General features: G+C 41.5%; 1 protein-coding gene across 1 annotated transcript in view; it reads left to right on the top strand.

Annotated features, from left to right (window-relative positions):
• Positions 1-18,185, top strand: part of LOC124004276 (echinoderm microtubule-associated protein-like 6) — a 59,868-nt gene that overhangs the window by 7,932 nt on the left and 33,751 nt on the right. Inside the window, exons 6-22 of the mRNA XM_046313059.1 lie at positions 3,860-3,995; positions 6,133-6,334; positions 7,361-7,498; positions 7,878-8,134; positions 8,462-8,671; positions 9,210-9,377; positions 9,637-9,743; positions 11,066-11,166; positions 11,461-11,647; positions 12,429-12,534; positions 15,238-15,331; positions 15,571-15,671; positions 16,327-16,529; positions 16,976-17,087; positions 17,425-17,525; positions 17,779-17,805; positions 17,923-18,064. Of these exons, the coding sequence (XP_046169015.1) occupies positions 3,860-3,995; positions 6,133-6,334; positions 7,361-7,498; positions 7,878-8,134; positions 8,462-8,671; positions 9,210-9,377; positions 9,637-9,743; positions 11,066-11,166; positions 11,461-11,647; positions 12,429-12,534; positions 15,238-15,331; positions 15,571-15,671; positions 16,327-16,529; positions 16,976-17,087; positions 17,425-17,525; positions 17,779-17,805; positions 17,923-18,064 (2,392 nt within the window). The remainder of the gene's footprint in view (positions 1-3,859; positions 3,996-6,132; positions 6,335-7,360; positions 7,499-7,877; positions 8,135-8,461; positions 8,672-9,209; positions 9,378-9,636; positions 9,744-11,065; positions 11,167-11,460; positions 11,648-12,428; positions 12,535-15,237; positions 15,332-15,570; positions 15,672-16,326; positions 16,530-16,975; positions 17,088-17,424; positions 17,526-17,778; positions 17,806-17,922; positions 18,065-18,185) is intronic.

Below are 18,185 nucleotides of genomic sequence, written 5' to 3'. Positions count from 1 at the left end.
TTGCCATTGAGCATGTGAATTTAAAACCCTCCGTCCTTAGCTTTTGCTAAATATGTCTATTTAACAAACTGACGTTGCTAGAATTTCAATATCACAAGGTTTGTTATAAGCAGTTTTAGGAGAACATGTCATTTCTTCCCCCCTGCCCTAAATCAAATCAAATGTATTTATATAGCCCTTCGTACATCAGCTGATATCTCAAAGTGCTGTACAGAAACCCAGCCTAAAACCCCAAACAGCAAGCTATGCAGGTGTAGAAGCCCTACCTTCACCCGACAGTTAGCTGCCTATCTGAGAATGGCCCATCCAAACCACACCTGACCTATATTGAAACTAATTTCACACATCTAATAGATGTAGCCTAAAGGCATGATTAAATTGGCAATAGTCTGATGGGTGACAATATTATTAATTGTCTTGTGACTGAAGAGACTGATGAGCAGTGCAGCATGTGTAATTAATAAATAAGGGAACGGAGCTTACCAAAAAGCGACTTTTTCGAATTATCCTACAGACAATTCTGAAAGAGCAGATTCTAAGGTTTCTAAAACACCTCCTACTGCCAAAATTGAGCAGATGGGCTCTATTTGAAAACATACGGGTTGTTTTGGTAGAAGAGCCACAATTCCATGGGTTCCACACAACTATGCACAGAGTATTCACATACTAAAATATGTTAGTACATTTCAGCTGTTTCAAAAACATTGCTCTGCTATTAAGATTTTTACTGTAGAAGCATTTAGCTTGAAGAGATAATTCTGACTGCTTCAAGGAGGGTGACTCGCGGGCGAGTGATCCCCGCAACCTCCGGAGGTGGTGAACGAGGCGTGAGAATACAGGAAATTGTCCAGCCACAGGAAATTTTTCGATACCTCTCTAATCTATCGTAGTGTAAAAACAGTTTAGGGTCAAACAAATTATGACTATCAGCTTAGTGGGGTTGGTGTGGAGAAGAGGAGGTCGAAGGGAAGTGTAGTTGAGTTAGTTTGGCAAACTACACTTGTGTGGTGAGGAATCATTTCAATACCCAGAGATGGCCAGTATTTCTGATACAAGTATTTCAAACATGTTTTTCGAATATGTGAGTGTTCATGTACAGTACCAGTCAAAAGTTTGGACACATCTACTCATTCATGGGTTTTCCTTTATTTGTACTATATTCTCCAATGTAGATCAAAACATCAAAACTATTAAATAACACATATGGAATCATGTAGTAACCAAAAAAGTGTTCAACAAATCAAAAAGATTCTTCAAAGTACCCACCATTTTCCTTGATGACATCTTTGCACACTCTTGGCATTCTCTCAACCAGCTTCATGCTTTTCCAATAGTCTTGAAGGAGTTCCCACTTGCGGAGCACTTGTTGGCTGTTTTTCCTTCACTCTGCGGTCCAACGCATCCCAAACCATCTCAATTGGGTTGAGGTCGGGTGATTGTGGAGGCCAGGTCATCTGATGCAGCACTCCATCACTCTCCTTCTTGGTCAAATAGCCCTTACACAGCCTGGAGGTCCTGTTCAAAAACAAATGATAGTCCCAATAAACGCAAACCAGATGGGATGGCTTATCGCTGCAGAATGCTGTGGTAGCCATGCTGGTTAAGTGTGCCTTGAATTCTAAATACATCAAAGACAGTGTCACCAGCAAAGCAACATCACACGATAACACTTCCTCCTCCATGCTTCACGGTGGGAATCACATATGCGGAGATCATCTGTTCACCTACTCTGCATCTCACAAGGACATGGCGGTTGGAACCAAAAATCTCAAATTTGTATTCATCAGACCAAAGATCAGATTTCCACTGGTTTAATGTCCATTGCACGTGTTTCTTGGCCCAAGCAAGTCTCTTATTATTATTGGTATCCTTTAGTGGTGGTTTCTTTGCAGCAAATTGACCATGAAGGCCTGATTCACACAGTCTCCTCTGAACAGTTGGTGTTGAGATGTGTCTGTTACTTGAGCTCTGTGAAGCATTTATTTGGGCTGCAATTTCTGAGGTTGGTAACTAATGAACTTATCCTCTGCAGAAAAGGTAACTCTGGGTCTTCCTTTCCTGTGACAGTCCTCATGAGAGCCAGTTTCATCATAGTGCTTGATGATTTTGGCGAATGCACATTTTCCGTATTGACTGACCTTCATGTCTCAAAGTAATGATGGACTGTCATTTCTCTTTGCTTATTTGAGCTGTTCTTGCCATAATATGGACTTGGTCTTTTACCAAATAGGGCTATTTTCTGTATACCAACCCTACCTCGTCACAACACAACTGATTGGCTCAAATACATTAAGAAGGAAAGAAATTCCACAAATGAACTTTTAACAAGGCACACCTGTTAGTTGAAATGCATTCCTGGTGACTACCTCCAGGTTCCATGGAGAATGCCAAGAGTGTGCAAAGCTGTCATCAAGGCAAAGGGTGGCTACTTTGAAGAATCTCAAATATATCATATATTCTGATTTGTTTAACACTTTCTTGGTTACTACATTATTCCATATGTGTATTTCAGAAAATAGTACAAATAAAGAAAACCCTTGAAAGAGTAGCTGTGTCCAAACTTTTGACTGGTACTGTAAATATTTTATTTGTGAAAGGCCTGAAAGAAATCACTATGTAATGTTTAACAAAATCAGTCAGAGAATGATTATGTATTTTCAACATACTCAAAATATTTCTTTCTATAATGTTGTGGCCCCATATCGCCCCAAATGTTCTCGATTGGTATCCGAGGCTCTTATGGAACCATCATGTGAGAGGTGTTGGTTGGTGAGTATCTTGAAAGCAAGTTGAAGCACAAGGATGCACTTCCAGCATGAGGATAATGCAGTGAATTTGGTCCAAAAGGGGGAAGTGAACCCGACTTTCAATGTGAACACTATATTATTGCCACAATATCATTACACAATTTGGGAGTAATAGCGGGGCACAAAGATAGTGTGTTAACCAAGTTGTGAACATTGCATGTTAACCAGGTTGTTTCATAACTAATTTAATGAGGCTACTTGCAAATGTATTTTCTGTAATTTAAAATACAAATTACATGAATTTGAATGAAATACATGTTTTGACACTAGTATTTTATACATGATTCTTCATTGGCATTTTGTACACTGAACAAAAATATAAACGCAACAAGTGAAGTGTTGGTCCCATGTTTCATGAGCTGAAATAAAAGATCCCAGAAATGTTTCATATGCACAAAAAGCTTATTTATCAAAAATGTTGTGCACAAATTTGGTTACATCCCTGTTAGTGATCAGTGCGCCTTTACCAAAATAATCCATCCACTTGACAGGTGTGGCATATTAATAAGCTGATTAAACAGCATGATCATTGTACATTTGCACCTTGTGCTGGTGACAGTAAAAGGCCACTCTAAAATGTGCAGTGTTGTCACACAACACAATGCCACAATTGGCATGCTGACTGCAGGAATGTTCACCAGAGCTTTTGCCAGAGAATTGAATGTTAATTTCTCTACCATAAGCCGCTTCCAACCTCATTTTAGAGAATTTGCCATTTGCTAATGTCAACGTTGTGAACAGTGCCCCATGGTGGGGTTATGGTATGGACAGGCATAAGCTACATACAACGAACACAATTGCATTTTATTGATGGAAATTTCAATGCACACAGAGGGCATAATGAATTTAATTTCAATTGACTGATTTCCCTATATGAACTGCAACTCAGTAAAGTCTTTGAAATTGCTGCATGTCACGTTTATATTTTTGTTCAGTGTATTTTGTAACAAGATACATTTCGATGTATCTTTGCCCTTCAGTCGATTTGCACTCTGTTAGATTTCTGACTTGGTGACATTTTAGATCTTGTTTTTCCTGTAACTTCTCCACAGGCAGGGATTTTCAGCATGCACGCCTGTGAGGAAGGGTTCGCTACAGGCGGGAGGGACGGCTGCGTGAGACTGTGGGACGTGGACTTCAAACCCATCACTAAGATCGACCTCCGAGAGACTGAGCAAGGATACAAAAGTAGGTTGTCAGGCCCAAGAGCCTCCCCCCTTAACATACACAACCTACCCCACATTTTCAAAGTAAACGAGTGTGTATAATAAATTCAAGATACAAAAACAAACATGTCTGGACTGCATAAGTAATCACCCTGATATGCCACCCCTAAATGTACAGTACTTGTCTTTCTAAAGAAAATATGTACTTTTTACTCCCATACATTTTCTCGGACACCAAAAGGGTACTCGTTACATGTTCAGGCAGGACAGAATTATGGTCCAGTTCACGCACCTATCAATATAACGCCTTGTCATCTCGACTGCCTCTGATCTGGCGGACTAACTAAACACAAAGACCATTTTCAGGTCTTTCCATAGATTTTAAAGCAGATTTAAGTCAAAACTGTAACTCGGCCACTCTGGAACATTCATTGTCTTCTTGGTAAGCAACTCCAGTGTAGATTTGGCCTTGTGTTTTAGGTTATTGTCCTGCTGAAAGGTGCATCTCCCAGTGTCTGGTGGAAAGCAGCAACCCAGTTTTGCTCTAGGATTTTGCCTGTGCTTAGCTCTTTTCCGTTCATTTTTTTTATCCTGAAAACATCCCTCCTTAACGATTACAAGCATACCCATGACATGATGCAGCTACCACTATGCTTGAAAATATGGAGAGTGTGGCACTCAGTAATATTTTGTATTGGATTTGCCCCAAACATAACACTTTGTATTCAGGACAAAAAGTTCATTGCTTTTCCACCTTTTTTTGCAGTATTACTTTAGTGCCTTGTTGCAAATAGGATATATGTTTGTTCTTTTCACTCTGTCAATTACGTTAGTATTGTGGAGTAACTACAGTGTTGTTGATTCATCCTCAGTTTTCTCCTATTACAGCCATTAAACTCTGTTTTAAAGTCACCATTGGCCTCATGGTGAAATTCCTGAGCGGTTTCCTTCCGCTCTGGTTACTGATTTAGGAAGGATGCCTCTATCTATTGTATTTTTACCCATCTACCAATAGGTGCTCTTCTTTGAGAGGCGTCAGAAAACCTCCCTGGTCTTTGTGCTTGAATCTGTGTTTGAAATTCACTGTTCGACTGTACTTACAATTATCTCTGTGTGGGGTACGGAGAGGAGGAGTCCATGCAAAATAATTACGTGACTTGTTAAACACATTTGTACCTCTGAACTTATTTAGGCTTGCCATAACAAAGGGGTTGAAAACTTATTGACTCAAGATATTTCAGCTTTGATTTAAAAAAATAATCATTCCTAAAAATTGGGAAAACATAATTCCACTTTGACGATATGGGGTATTGTGTGTAAGCCAGTGACAAAACAAATCTCAATTTTAATCCATTTTAAATTCAGTATGTAACACATTACTGTGCAGTGAAATGCGGACAACAGTTACAAAGTTGAGAAGGATAGGGATTTGTTATGGGTTATGGTGAGTTGCACTGGTGGCTGGTGAAGGGAGGACAGCTCATAGTAACGGCTAGAATGGAATGAATTGAACGGTATCAAACATTTCTCTTTCCATGTTTTCGATGTCATTCCATTTATTCTGTTCTGGCCCATCTACAAATAAAAGTAACACCAGCCAATACGGGTTAGTTGGAACTAAAGGGGTAACACATGGGAGGTGTAGCCAATTGGTTTGGATTAAGGGAAGGATTAGGGTCTTAGCTTTATCTAAGGCAAAGTGTAGGGTAGAGTTCCTATTTAGTCAGCATTGCTATCCTGCAACCCACTGCTGACTTGCCTTAGAAGCTAAGCAGCGTTGAGCTTGGTCGGTCCCTGGATGCTGCTGGACATGGTGTTGGTGGGTCAGTAATCTCCTGTGGACAGACGCACGTACCAACTGGTATCGTAGCATCTGTTAACAGACTGGGATGTGAAAAATCACAAGGAACTTTGTTCGGTGCAGAGATTTTCCATCACTGATCATTTAGATAAATCACGATTGACCTGGTGTCCTGACTAAATGCCCAAGATGGCCTCATTCCATCATGGCCACTTAATTATCCCCGTATCCCTAATTTCCACTGCAATAGTTGTGAGCTGCAAAAATAGTATTTATTTTTTATTTAACCTTTATTTTATCCAGGAATTATCCAGAACTGAGTGTCTTTTTTCTGTCTCTTCCATTCCTATTTTCCTAGGCTTGTCGATCCGTAGCGTGTGCTGGAAGGCCGACCGAGTCCTGATGGGCACCCAGGACAGTGAAATCTTTGAGGTGATGGTGCGAGACCGGGACAAGCCGCTGCTCCTCATGCAGGGTCACAGTGAGGGCGAACTCTGGGCCCTCGACCCTCACCCCAAGCAGCCGGTGGCCGTAACCGGCAGTGACGACCGATCAGTAAGGTAAGTGGTATTCCAAAACACCTTTAATCTGTCCCCCCCAAAAAAACATGTCATCCCAGGACACGGCATGAGCCGTCTATCCTAGAAAAAGAAAAGCAGGGGTATTCGGATGTTTGCATAGATTTTGAAATGCATTTTAGGTACGTGCAGGTGGCAGACACATTAATGTGTCTTGACAGTTAAAACCAGGCTGAAGCTTGACAGGTTACCCTCCCATATCATAACAGTAAGCAATGCGTTACCCATAATCTTTTCCTTGCCTCTTAAATATTGTCAAAATGAACTTATTCTCTTCTACAGAGGGCCATCTCACTTATTCCACTGTTGTCCAGGTTATTCCACTGTTGTCTGGTTTATTCAACTTTTGTCTCTTACTTTTCCACTGTTGTCTGTTAATTCCACTGTTGTCACCTTTTATACTTTACTAATTCCACTGTTGTCACCTTTTATACTTTACTAATTCCACTGTTGTCACCTTTTATACTTTACTAATTCCACTGTTGTCACCTTTTATACTTTACTAATTCCACTGTTGTCACCTTTTATACTTTACTAATTCCACTGTTGTCACCTTTTATACTTTACTAATTCCACTGTTGTCACCTTTTATACTTTACTAATTCCACTGTTGTCACCTTTTATACTTTACTAATTCCACTGTTGTCACCTTTTATACTTTACTAATTCCACTGTTGTCACCTTTTATACTTTACTAATTCCACTGTTGTCACCTTTTATACTTTACTAATTCCACTGTTGTCACCTTTTATACTTTACTAATTCCACTGTTGTCACCTTTTATACTTTACTAATTCCACTGTTGTCACCTTTTATACTTTACTAATTCCACTGTTGTCACCTTTTATACTTTACTAATTCCACTGTTGTCACCTTTTATACTTTACTAATTCCACTGTTGTCCCTTCCTCTTATTCCACTGCTGGATCATTTTTCACTGCTTGTCCCCTTATTCCACCACTTTCCCTGTTTGACCCTTCACCTTGTTGCTCTGTGTCTCTGTTGCAGGCTCTGGAGTTTATCCGACCACACTCTTATTGCCCGCTGTAACATGGAGGAAGCCGTGCGCAGCGTTTCCTTCATCAATGACGGCTCTCAGCTTGCCCTGGGCATGAAGGACGGCTCCTTCACTGTGCTCCGCGTCAGGTTAGTTACCAGAACAGGCTTACGTTTTCAAACACAATAAAACAATTCTTTCAGTTATGCTGTATTTGACTTTTTTTTTTACTATGCTGTATTTTACAGTCTGCTATTTATCTCATTTGTTTTAAGAACGATAAAACTGTAATTACACAACAACTATGTAACAATATAATCACATTTGAGTTTTTTTGTGGGATGTATTGTAACAATGATAAACCATTTTGGTACCTACTTTGAAATGTTTTGAATTTGTAATGTAAAAAAAAAGCAAGTACCCCTGGTCACCCACATAATATCTCAATTAACACCAGACAAACATTAGCTGTAAAATAAACAGGACTGTAAAATAATGTGTTGTCTTTTCTCTCCTCTGTGTCCCCAGGGACATGACGGAGGTGGTTCACATCAAAGACAGGAAGGAGGTCATCCACGAGCTGAAGTTCTCGCCGGACGGCTCTTACCTGGCGGTTGGCTCCAACGACAGCCTGGTAGACATCTATGCTGTTGCGCAGCGCTACAAGAAGGTGGGTGAGTGCAACCGATCCACCTCTTTCATCACCCACCTGGACTGGTCGGTGGACAGCCGCTACCTGCAGACCAATGACGGGGCAGGGGAGAGGCTCTTCTACAGAATGCCAGGTAAAAAACACTCTTAAATTCTATAATAGGATGGCCTGACTGGTCTAACGTCTACCGTGTTGACATAGGCTTGATTCTGGCCTACTGCTCTTTGACATAACCTCTCACTATCCTTTTAATTAAATATATATAAAAAATACATGAATACAATAATGGGGTACAGTAACACTTCCCCTTAAAGGTGCAATCTTCAGTTCAATCAACCACAAAGAGAGCACCCCGCTACTCTTTTGGTAAACAGTTGATGGAAGGGATTGGAGAAATGTAACCAGTTAACTTATGGTTGACAGTGACATGTCTCTATGCTCTTCCCCCCCATCTCCATAGCGGGGAAGCTCCTTAGCAAAGAGGAGACCAAGGGAATCCATTGGATGACCTGGACAGGCATCATCGGGCCCGAGGTCAACGGGATTTGGCCCAAGTATGCCAACGTCACAGACATAAATTCCGTGGACGCCAACTACAGCAGTGCCGTGCTGGTGACTGGGGATGACTTTGGCCTCGTCAAGCTTTTCAGGTTCCCGTGTCTTAAGAAAGGTCTGGCTATATATTTGTTTTCTTACAAGCTTTTCTCTCATGCTTCAGTGCCTGTAGCAAATATACGGTAGATTCTTAGTTTCTTTGGTCACACTTTGTTTTGTGATAGTATCAACATCTGTAGAGCATCTATCAACAAACTATCTGTTGATAAGCAACTGCTTGCTAAGGTTAGGGTTAGGTTTAGAATAAGGGTTAGGGTAAGGGTTAAGTTTAGGGTTGGGTTAGTAGATAGTTGAAATGTTACTGCTAGTCTGTCTAGAATCTACAGATGGACTATAGATAATAAAGTGTTACAGTTTTTCCCCTACATAGGTCACCATGATAATCTACAATGATGGAATTCAGTCATCAGAAAAAATATACTTTATTGATAGCCGCAACACTACCTTTACCAGGAAATGTTATGGCCATCATATCAAGACATATCTTATAAGAAAATGTCCCAGCTCAGCTTATAATATACTGTATGTTTTAATGTATGTTATCTCCCACTTGGTTTCCTTAAATGCATTCCTCTGTGGTCTTTGTGAAACAGCGGCTAAATTCAAGAAGTACATCGGCCATTCTGCCCATGTGACAAACGTGCGCTGGTCCCATGATCTCCAGTGGGTGTTGAGCACTGGAGGGGCGGACCACGCCTTGTTCCAGTGGAAGTTTCTTCCAGAGGGGGTGATGAACGGTGTTCTGGAACCCCTGCTTCAAGGTGACAATTGCTGGATTACAAATGAACCCCAAGACCTTAACCCTACATTTACATTTGAGTCATTCATTTATCACCTGGTCACCTGGTTAATGTGCTGTCATAGTCTTCTGTCTGTTTATCTTCTGTGTGAATGGTATGAACGAATGTAAGTGTAAATGTCAAGTCTGGGTTGATCTATCTATTTATTTATCTATATATATTGAATGGTCTCCATAAAGGTCAGAGGTCATCTATCCTCTGTTTGTGTTTGCATCTCCAGAGGGATACGCTGATTCAAACAGTGGAGAATCCGACTCGGACGTGTCTGACGTTCCGGAGCTTGACTCAGACATTGAACTGGAGGCCCAGATCAGCTATGAACGACAGGTGGAGTAAAATATTTTGTGGAATAAGCCAATGCACAATTGCTACTGGGATTGCTCACTGTCTTGCAAAGTATTATACAGTACATGATCAAAAGTATGTGGACACCTGCTCGTCGAACATCTCATTCCAAACTCATTAGCATTAACATGGAGTTGGTTCCCCTTTGTTGCTATAACAGCCTCCACTCTTCTGGGATGGTTTTTCACTAAATGTTGGGACATTGCTGTGAGGACTTGCTTCCATTCAGCCACAAGAGCATTAGTGAGATCTGGCACTGATGTTGGACGATTAAGCGTGGCTCGCATTCGGCATTTCAATTAATTCCAAAAGTGTTAAATGGGGTTGAGGTCAGGGCTCTATGCAGGCCAGTCAAGTTCTTCCACACTGATCTCAATTAACCATTTCTGTATGGACATCTCACATTGTGCACGGGGGCATTGTCCTGCTTAAACAGGAAGGGGCCTTCCCCAAACGGTTGCTAAGTTGGAAGCACAGAATCGTCTAGAATATCATTGTATGCTGTAGCGTTAAGATTTTCCTTAATTGGAACTAAGCGGCACAGCCCAAACCATGAAAAAAGGCCCCAGACCATTATTCCCCCTCCACCAAACTTTACAGTTGGCACTATACATTCTGGCAGGTAGTGTTCTTCTGGCTCTTCTGGTTCTTCTGGTTCTTCTGCCAAACCCAGATTAGTCTGTCGGACTGCCAGATGGTGAAATGAGATTAATCACTGCAGCGAACGCGTTTCTATTGCTCCAGAGTCCAATGGCGGTGAGCTTTACACCACCCTAGCAGACGCTTGGTATTGCACATAGTGATCTTAGGCTTGTGTTCGACTGCTTGGCCACAGAAACCCATTTCATGAGTTCCCAACAGACAATTATTGTGGTAACGTTGCTTCCAGAAGCAGGTTGGAACTCGGTAGTAAGTGTTGCAAACAAACTATTTTTCGCGCTACGCACTCGGCGGTCCTGTTTTGTAAGCTTGTGTGGCCTACCACTTTGTGGCTGAGTTGTTGTTGCTCATAGATCTTTTCACTTCACAATAACAATACTTATAGCTGACCGGGGCAGCTCTAGCAGGGCAGAAATTTGACAAACTCACCTGTTGGAAAGGCGGAATCCTATGACAGTGCCACTGTGAAAATTACTGAGCTCTTATGTAAGGCCATTTTACTGCCAATGTTTGTCTATGGAGATTGCATGGACGTGTGCTCGATTTAATACACCTGTAAGCAACAAGTGTGCAGAAATAGCCAAATCCATTAATTTGAAGGGGTAACATAATAACATATGATCTTATCTTAAACTGTCTCCTAGGTTTACAAAGAAGACCTCCCACAGCTGAGGAAGAAGCTAGTGGGCTCACTGAAACGACAGAAAGCACCAGACGAGGGGCTGCGTTTGCAGTTTGTTCACGGGTAAGGCACCTCAAGGGTGACTGTAAATGTATGTACTGTCAGGCCACTTCATATACTTGCAGTGTTTATTCAAAAAGTGATTTTGCCAAGCGGCAGGTATTTATTAAATTCTACACGTGCTTAAAGTATTTCCGCCAGAGTATGTTGTGCTTCGAAGTACCATAAAGTATCCAATAGCCTTGTTTTGACTATCAGGACAGGTCGAGGCCACGCTACTTTTAATTTACCAGTAATCACCAAAGTGTATAAAATTATGTAACTATAGATTTTTCCTGTCAATTCCTCATTGCACAGGTACAGAGGTTGTGACTGCAGAAACAACCTATTCTACACCCAGGCAGGAGAGGTGGTGTATCACGTAGCAGCCGTGGCTGTGGTCTATAACCGTCAGCAGCACGCACAGCGTTTCTACCTGGGTCATGACGACGACATCCTCAGCCTCACCGTCCATCCGCTGAAGGACTTCGTTGCCACTGGACAGGTAGATCCACAACCATATATTCATTTCTGTTTATTTACTCTACTTTTTCTGTCTCTCTCACGTTTGAGTAATAGAATATTCTGCTGCAATCCATCACCATGTAATTGCATATGTAACTAGGCAAGACAGTTAAGAACAAATTATTATTTACAATGACAGCCTACCAGGGAACAGTGGGTTAACTGCCTGCTTGCCTGTTCAGGGGTAGAATGACAGATTTTTTACCTTATCAGCTCAGGGATTTGATCCAGCAACCTTTCGGTTACTGGCCCAACGCTCTAACCACTAGGCTACCTGCCACCCCAGGTAACCTAGTCATAGCTACACAGGAGTTCCTGTGTAACTATTACACTTATCGGGGCAACAGAAGTTAGTGTAACCGTTTTTTCTTTACCCTGTCTTCTTAAATTGGCATATTTAAGAGTGTTTACAGTTCCAGTCAAAGGTTTGGACACACCTACTCAATGCCAAGAGTGTGCAAAGTTGTCATCAAGAATTTCAAATGTAAAATGTATTTTTATTTGTTTATCACTTTTTGGTCACTACATGATTCCATATGTGTTATTTCATAGTGTTGATGTCCTCAGTATTATTCTACAATGTAGAAAATAGTCCAAATGAAGAAAAACCCTTGAATGAGTAGGTCCAAACGTTTGACTCGTACTGTAGTGAAATTGGAAGCTCTATACCAACTCTACTATTTTAGCAACTTAGTTATGTGCTGTATTTAGCACCCACTATGCATTTTGCAGTTGAAAGTTGAATTTGTCCTCATGCTCAGGTTGGCAGGGACCCAGCCATCCATGTGTGGGACATCCAGACACTGAAGTGCTTGTCCTTGCTGAAGGGCCATCACCAAAGAGGGGTGTGTGCACTGGAGTTCACAGGTAGGCCTGTTCTTATTGCTCGATGTTGGGGAGAGCTACAGCACGTTTGACTGTATTTTCCTTCGGTTTACTTTACATGTGTTCACTCCCAGGTTCTGGTTAAAACAGAGATGACAAGCAGTAGATTCACAGTTGACTGATGTTTAATAAAGATTACGTTTGGCACAGCGGAAGGCACGGCGCAGTAAGTGATGCAACATTGGCTAATCACTTGAGTGGTAATGGCTTTGGTTGACAGCTTATTGTTAACCAAGAGTCTAAATGCACACTTGTCTGCTCTATCTTTGCTAGACGTAAAGGTAGACAGCAATATGACAGGTTCTCTTTATATAGCTTTATATAGCCCTTTACACTTGTACCCATATACAGGTTGAAAATGGAACCTAAATTGGAACGTAACATGCGTAACATGACACCAGAGCTCTGGCTCTGCACTTCACAGCGCTGTATGGGGTTTGACTGACAGCTGTTCTGAACTTGAGCACCGTACACGACAAGGAGTTGCCCCCCATCCCTCCTGATAATTGGGCAACTTTTGCACACAGTGACAACGTTTATGATCACTATGTTTAATGTTCAGTTACAAGATGTATTATGTTGTTATATGCTGGGTCGTTCTGAACAGAATGAGCCTGTTTGTTTCTTGTGAAGAGCATTCGCCGTGGCACACACACCTGAATGCAATCATGACTCCTTTCTATGTGCACCAAAATGATGATCTGCTTCGCTGAATTGCCTTGTGAAACCCTAACACTTTGAGATCGTATTTTCTAACTTAGCTAGTCATGTTGACAATAGAACAAGCTTTCAAATCATGCCCGCCTGACCCAGATTACGATTTATAATGGACCGTTTCTTCTATTGTGTAAACAACAGCAGTCATTTTGTGATGGCTGGGATGCAGGGTTGTGTTCCGAACGAAACCGCTACAAGTGTGTTTGCTCTTTTACCTCAATAGCACAGCTAGGAGAGCTAAAAGTACCTTATAGTTGAAGATTCTTATTTGAGTCATAAAAGTGCATTGAAATTGCTTAGGAATTGTGAACACTTTGGAGGTGTGTGGTCACATGGAGACACCACTTAGTCCTCTCACTCACCCTAGTATTTTTTTTGTCTTATGTTGCACCAACCTCACATTTTCCTGGAATCAAATTGTACAGTATTTGTCACATGCCGAATAAAACAGGTGTAGCTCTTGCCGTGAAATGCTTACTGAGGGGAACCCCTGAGGGGCCCCCATGTTGAGGATCAGCATGGCAGGCGGCCCGTCAGGAAGTCCAAGATCCAGTTGCAGAGGGAGGTGGTTAGTCCCAGGGTCCTTAGCTTAGTGATGAGCTATGAGTGCACTATGGTGTTGAATGCTGCACTCTAGTCGACAAACAGAATTCTCACATAGGTGTTCCTTTTGTCCAAGTGGGAAAAGGCAGTGTGGAGTGCAATAGAGATTGCTTTATTTGTGGATCTGTTGGGGCGGTATGCGAGTTGTAGTGGGTCTAGGGTTTCTGGGATGACAGTGTTGATGTGAGCCATGACAATCCTTTGAAAGCACTTCATGGCTACAGTGCTACAGGGCGGTAGTCATTTAGACAGGTTGCCTTGGCGTTCTTGGGCACAGAGACAGCTTGAAACATGTAGTCGTTACAGACTCAGTCAGGGAGAGCTTGAAAATGTCAGTGCAGACTCTTGCCAGTTGGTCAGCACATGCTCTGAGTACGTGTCCTGATAATCCGTAAGGCCCTGCAGCCTTGTGAATGTTAACCTGTTTAAAGGACTTACTCACATGTGCTATGAAGAGCGTGATCACTCAGTCATCCTTAACAGCTGGTGGTCTCATGCACAGTTCAGTGTTGCTTGACTCGAAGCGAGCATAGAAGGCAATTAGCTCGCCTGGTAGGCTCGTGTCTCTGGGCAGCTTGTGGCTGGGTTTCCCTTTGTAATCCGTGATAGTTTGCAGTAAATGTTACCGAATGTATCCAGAGTATTTTCAGATTTCGTCATCAATAAATGCTGTGAATAGTGTAGTACATGTAAAGTGCATATACAGATCAACATTGTAGGAGGAGATTGCAGCAGTGGTGTTCTTCGTGGCTTGGCTGGCAAAGCTCCACTATTTGTTTGAATCTTGAATTCAAAACAGTCTCAATTTCCGATCAACCAAATTCAGTACAGGATCACTCACATAACGGGGAACAAAAGAAAAATGATAATCAACCTGCAGCTCCTCTCAATAAAATGACAGCTCTTAATAAAGATTGTTTAGTAAAGAAGACCACCTCTATACGACATTAAAATACATAGTTTGGATTCAGGCTAGTGTCAATTTTCCCATTATTTCCAAACTTTTCCCTTTCAGTTGTTACCCTGGTTATGCATATGCTTTTCATATTTCGTCTGTAAGAAACATTTCAAATATAACCCTATCCACATAGGCCAATTCCCACAGGTGTAAAGGTTTAAACACTTCTACAGGCATTGCGAGATCTGATAAGCTGTGCAACTCGACTGTGATAAAGACGACGTGGAACAAGGGCATAACCGGATTTCTTGATTGCTCCAATAGCTGACGACACAAATGAAATGATGTCCATGTTTCTGGATATCTGAAAGCTGCTGACCTTTACTGAATGCGGCTGCATGCACGCATGAGTGGATGGGATAACAAAGAAGGCATAACAAAATGGCTCTCTTCCTTTTGGCCCGCAGTGGATGGGAAGAGTCTTGTTTCTGTGGGCATTGACGAAGGTCATTCCATCGTGTTGTGGGACTGGAAGAAAGGCGAGAAACTGGCAAAAGCAAGGTACATTATGCATTCAGTAAAGCAGGACATTCCCATTCAAGGTTGTTTACCTCCATCCACAGCTTAATGTTCAAGTATCCCTATGGAGTAAACACATAAATCAAGATGTAATGAATATGACTAAAAAGGATGATCGATTGAAAAACGGTGTAGATATTCAATGAAACATGAGCAAAATGCAAACATTGATGGAGAAGAAAACAGACTGATGTGTGTGGGTTCTGCTTTTCATTCCCTAGGGGCCACAAAGATAAGCTTTTTGTGGTGAAATGCAACCCCTTCCGTATGGACAAGCTTGTCACCGTGGGAATTAAGCATATCAAATTCTGGCAACACACAGGTATTCCCCACGATTATTTCCATTCCCAATATTGTTTAATTTAGCAACAGTTGTTTTTCCTGGGGTTCACAGAAAACCTGGTGGCACTTTATTTTACGATAAACTATCAAAATAAAGAAAGTGGCACACTCCATGTTATTTACCAGCGTTTCGGCATCACTTCATCAGGAGGAAGGCACAGTGATGCCGAAACGCTGGTAAATACCCATTCAATTGCTGGGAGATTATACATGGAGTGTGCCACTTTCTTTATTTTGATAGTTTATCGTTTATTCGCCGTTAGTCAGCACTCCCACACTAACTATTGTCTGGGTGTGCGCCAGCTTATTTTAGGCACTTTATTGTACACAACAGAAATGTATTTAAGAAATGACATGATAAATGGTCATTATTCTGCAACGTCAATGTGAGAATTGTGATAGTTAATATTGGTTTGACAATGCAACTGTTCAGTGAAGCAATACAACCATGAATTGCTTTGTTGCCCTCTAACATATTATCTACATGAACACCACACAAACTATTAGAAGTGTGGCAACAGTACTGTTTTTGTTGTTGTTCCATTGTCTAACAAAACAACACACAAAATCAACCTTCGACTCTGAACGCTTGAAGAAATAGCTTTGTATGAATGACTGCATGTGTTGGACCCAAGGTGGAGGCCTCACATTCAAAAGGGGTATCTTTGGAAACCTCGGGAAGCTGGAGACCATGATGTCCGTCTGCTACGGTCGCTCAGAGGACCTGGTTTTCTCAGGTTCCACCACTGGGGACGTATACATCTGGAGAGAGACCACCCTCATGAAGACCATCAAGGCCCACGACGGTCCAGTGTTCTCCATGTGCTCTCTTGATAAGGTACCCGCTGTCCCCAACCGTCACGTAGCAGTAATCACTTTTGACTAGTACTAATTGCCTCACTTTATGGGCCGGTTTCCCGGACACAGATTAAGCCTAATCCTGGACGAAAAATAATTTATATTTTTTTGTCCAGAACTAGGCTTAACCAGTATCTAGGAAACCAGACCCAATACTATAATTCTCTGGATTAATTAACAGGATATCTTTACTTGGCAGCTCAGTAATCCATCAGCATACCACATGCCTACGCTTCTTTACTCATCTATGCATGATCTTGACCTGTCGTTTACCTGTAGACCCAGGTAGAATATAGAATACATGTTCCTTATTGGTTACCTTGGAAACTGAAGCAGAACACAACTGGGATCTAAATTAGTGAAGGAGGTGATTGGGCTTGTGGGCGATTATTCCCCCCCGGTGACAGTCCCCTCATTCTCTCGCAGGGCTTCGTGACTGGGGGCAAGGATGGAGTGGTGGAGCTATGGGATGACATGTTTGAGAGGTGCCTGAAGACCTACGCCATCAAAAGGTCTTCGCTGTCTGCTTCATCTAAAGGTATGCTGTCTTCTTCTTCGATTTGTTCACTCCACATCCAAATGCAGGCTATTATAGACTATTATATTTTAAAATGTAAGTCATGTACAGTATCTCAACACAAAAACTATTCCCCAGGTAAACTAAATTCAAGCAGTAATGTACCAATATTGAGAAATACTATGATTGTGAATTAATGAATAAATGATAAATGTATTCAAAACATGAATGAATGAATGAATTCCATAGGCAGCAACAACTGCCATCAGTACAAATCATGGTAATTGTTGCCATTTGCTTGCTGCTATTTTGTAATTTATGTTTGCTCTTTGGCATCAACTCCTGCTTCTTTTCTTAGGATTGCTGCTGGAGGACAACCCATCTATCCGCGCCATCACCCTTGGACATGGACACATCCTTGTGGGGACCAAAAATGGAGAGATTTTGGAAATTGACAAGTGCCACTGTCCTCAAAATAATTCCCAGAATAAGTGAAGGATCTGCAATTTTCTTTCTACCTCCATGCATGTTTAAAATCGGTTTCTGTGGCCGAATCAGGATCATATCTATGTTTTATTTGATTTGATCGATGCTCCTCCCCAACCATTATGACACCTTAGAGGACAGACCTTCATAAATTTTTCTTAAAGGTACCTGCTATGCAATTTAAAATGTTTTGTGTTAAAATCATATTATGTTTTTAAAGGTTACCAGCGGGCCAATGACCTTGTTGGTTCAGGTGCGCAGAGGGGGTGGATGTAACAGCTAGACATAAGATCAGAATTGACACAGATTTTCACTGTCTTAAAAATCCTAACAAATGGTTTGACTATTACGTGTGTGTGTGTGTGTTTAGGGTCACATGGAAGGTGAGGTGTGGGGTTTGGCTGCTCACCCTCTGCTTCCCATATGTGCCACTGTAAGTGATGACAAAACGCTCCGAATCTGGGAACTCTCCTCCAACCATCGCATGGTAGCTGTCCGCAAACTTAAAAAAGGTACCTGCTATAATTTTGTTTTGTTAAATATTTTATAAAGGTTTCATTGAAAAACAATTACTGGTACATCTGTAATACATATATAGAAACGTCTGTGGTCATAATGTGTGTATGACCACAA

Source organism: Oncorhynchus gorbuscha, linkage group LG18, assembly GCF_021184085.1.
Source record: "Oncorhynchus gorbuscha isolate QuinsamMale2020 ecotype Even-year linkage group LG18, OgorEven_v1.0, whole genome shotgun sequence".
In the NCBI taxonomy this organism is placed as follows: Eukaryota; Metazoa; Chordata; class Actinopteri; order Salmoniformes; family Salmonidae; genus Oncorhynchus; species Oncorhynchus gorbuscha.
Note: the sequence above shows the minus strand (reverse complement) of the source record. Positions and strands in the feature narration are given on the sequence as shown.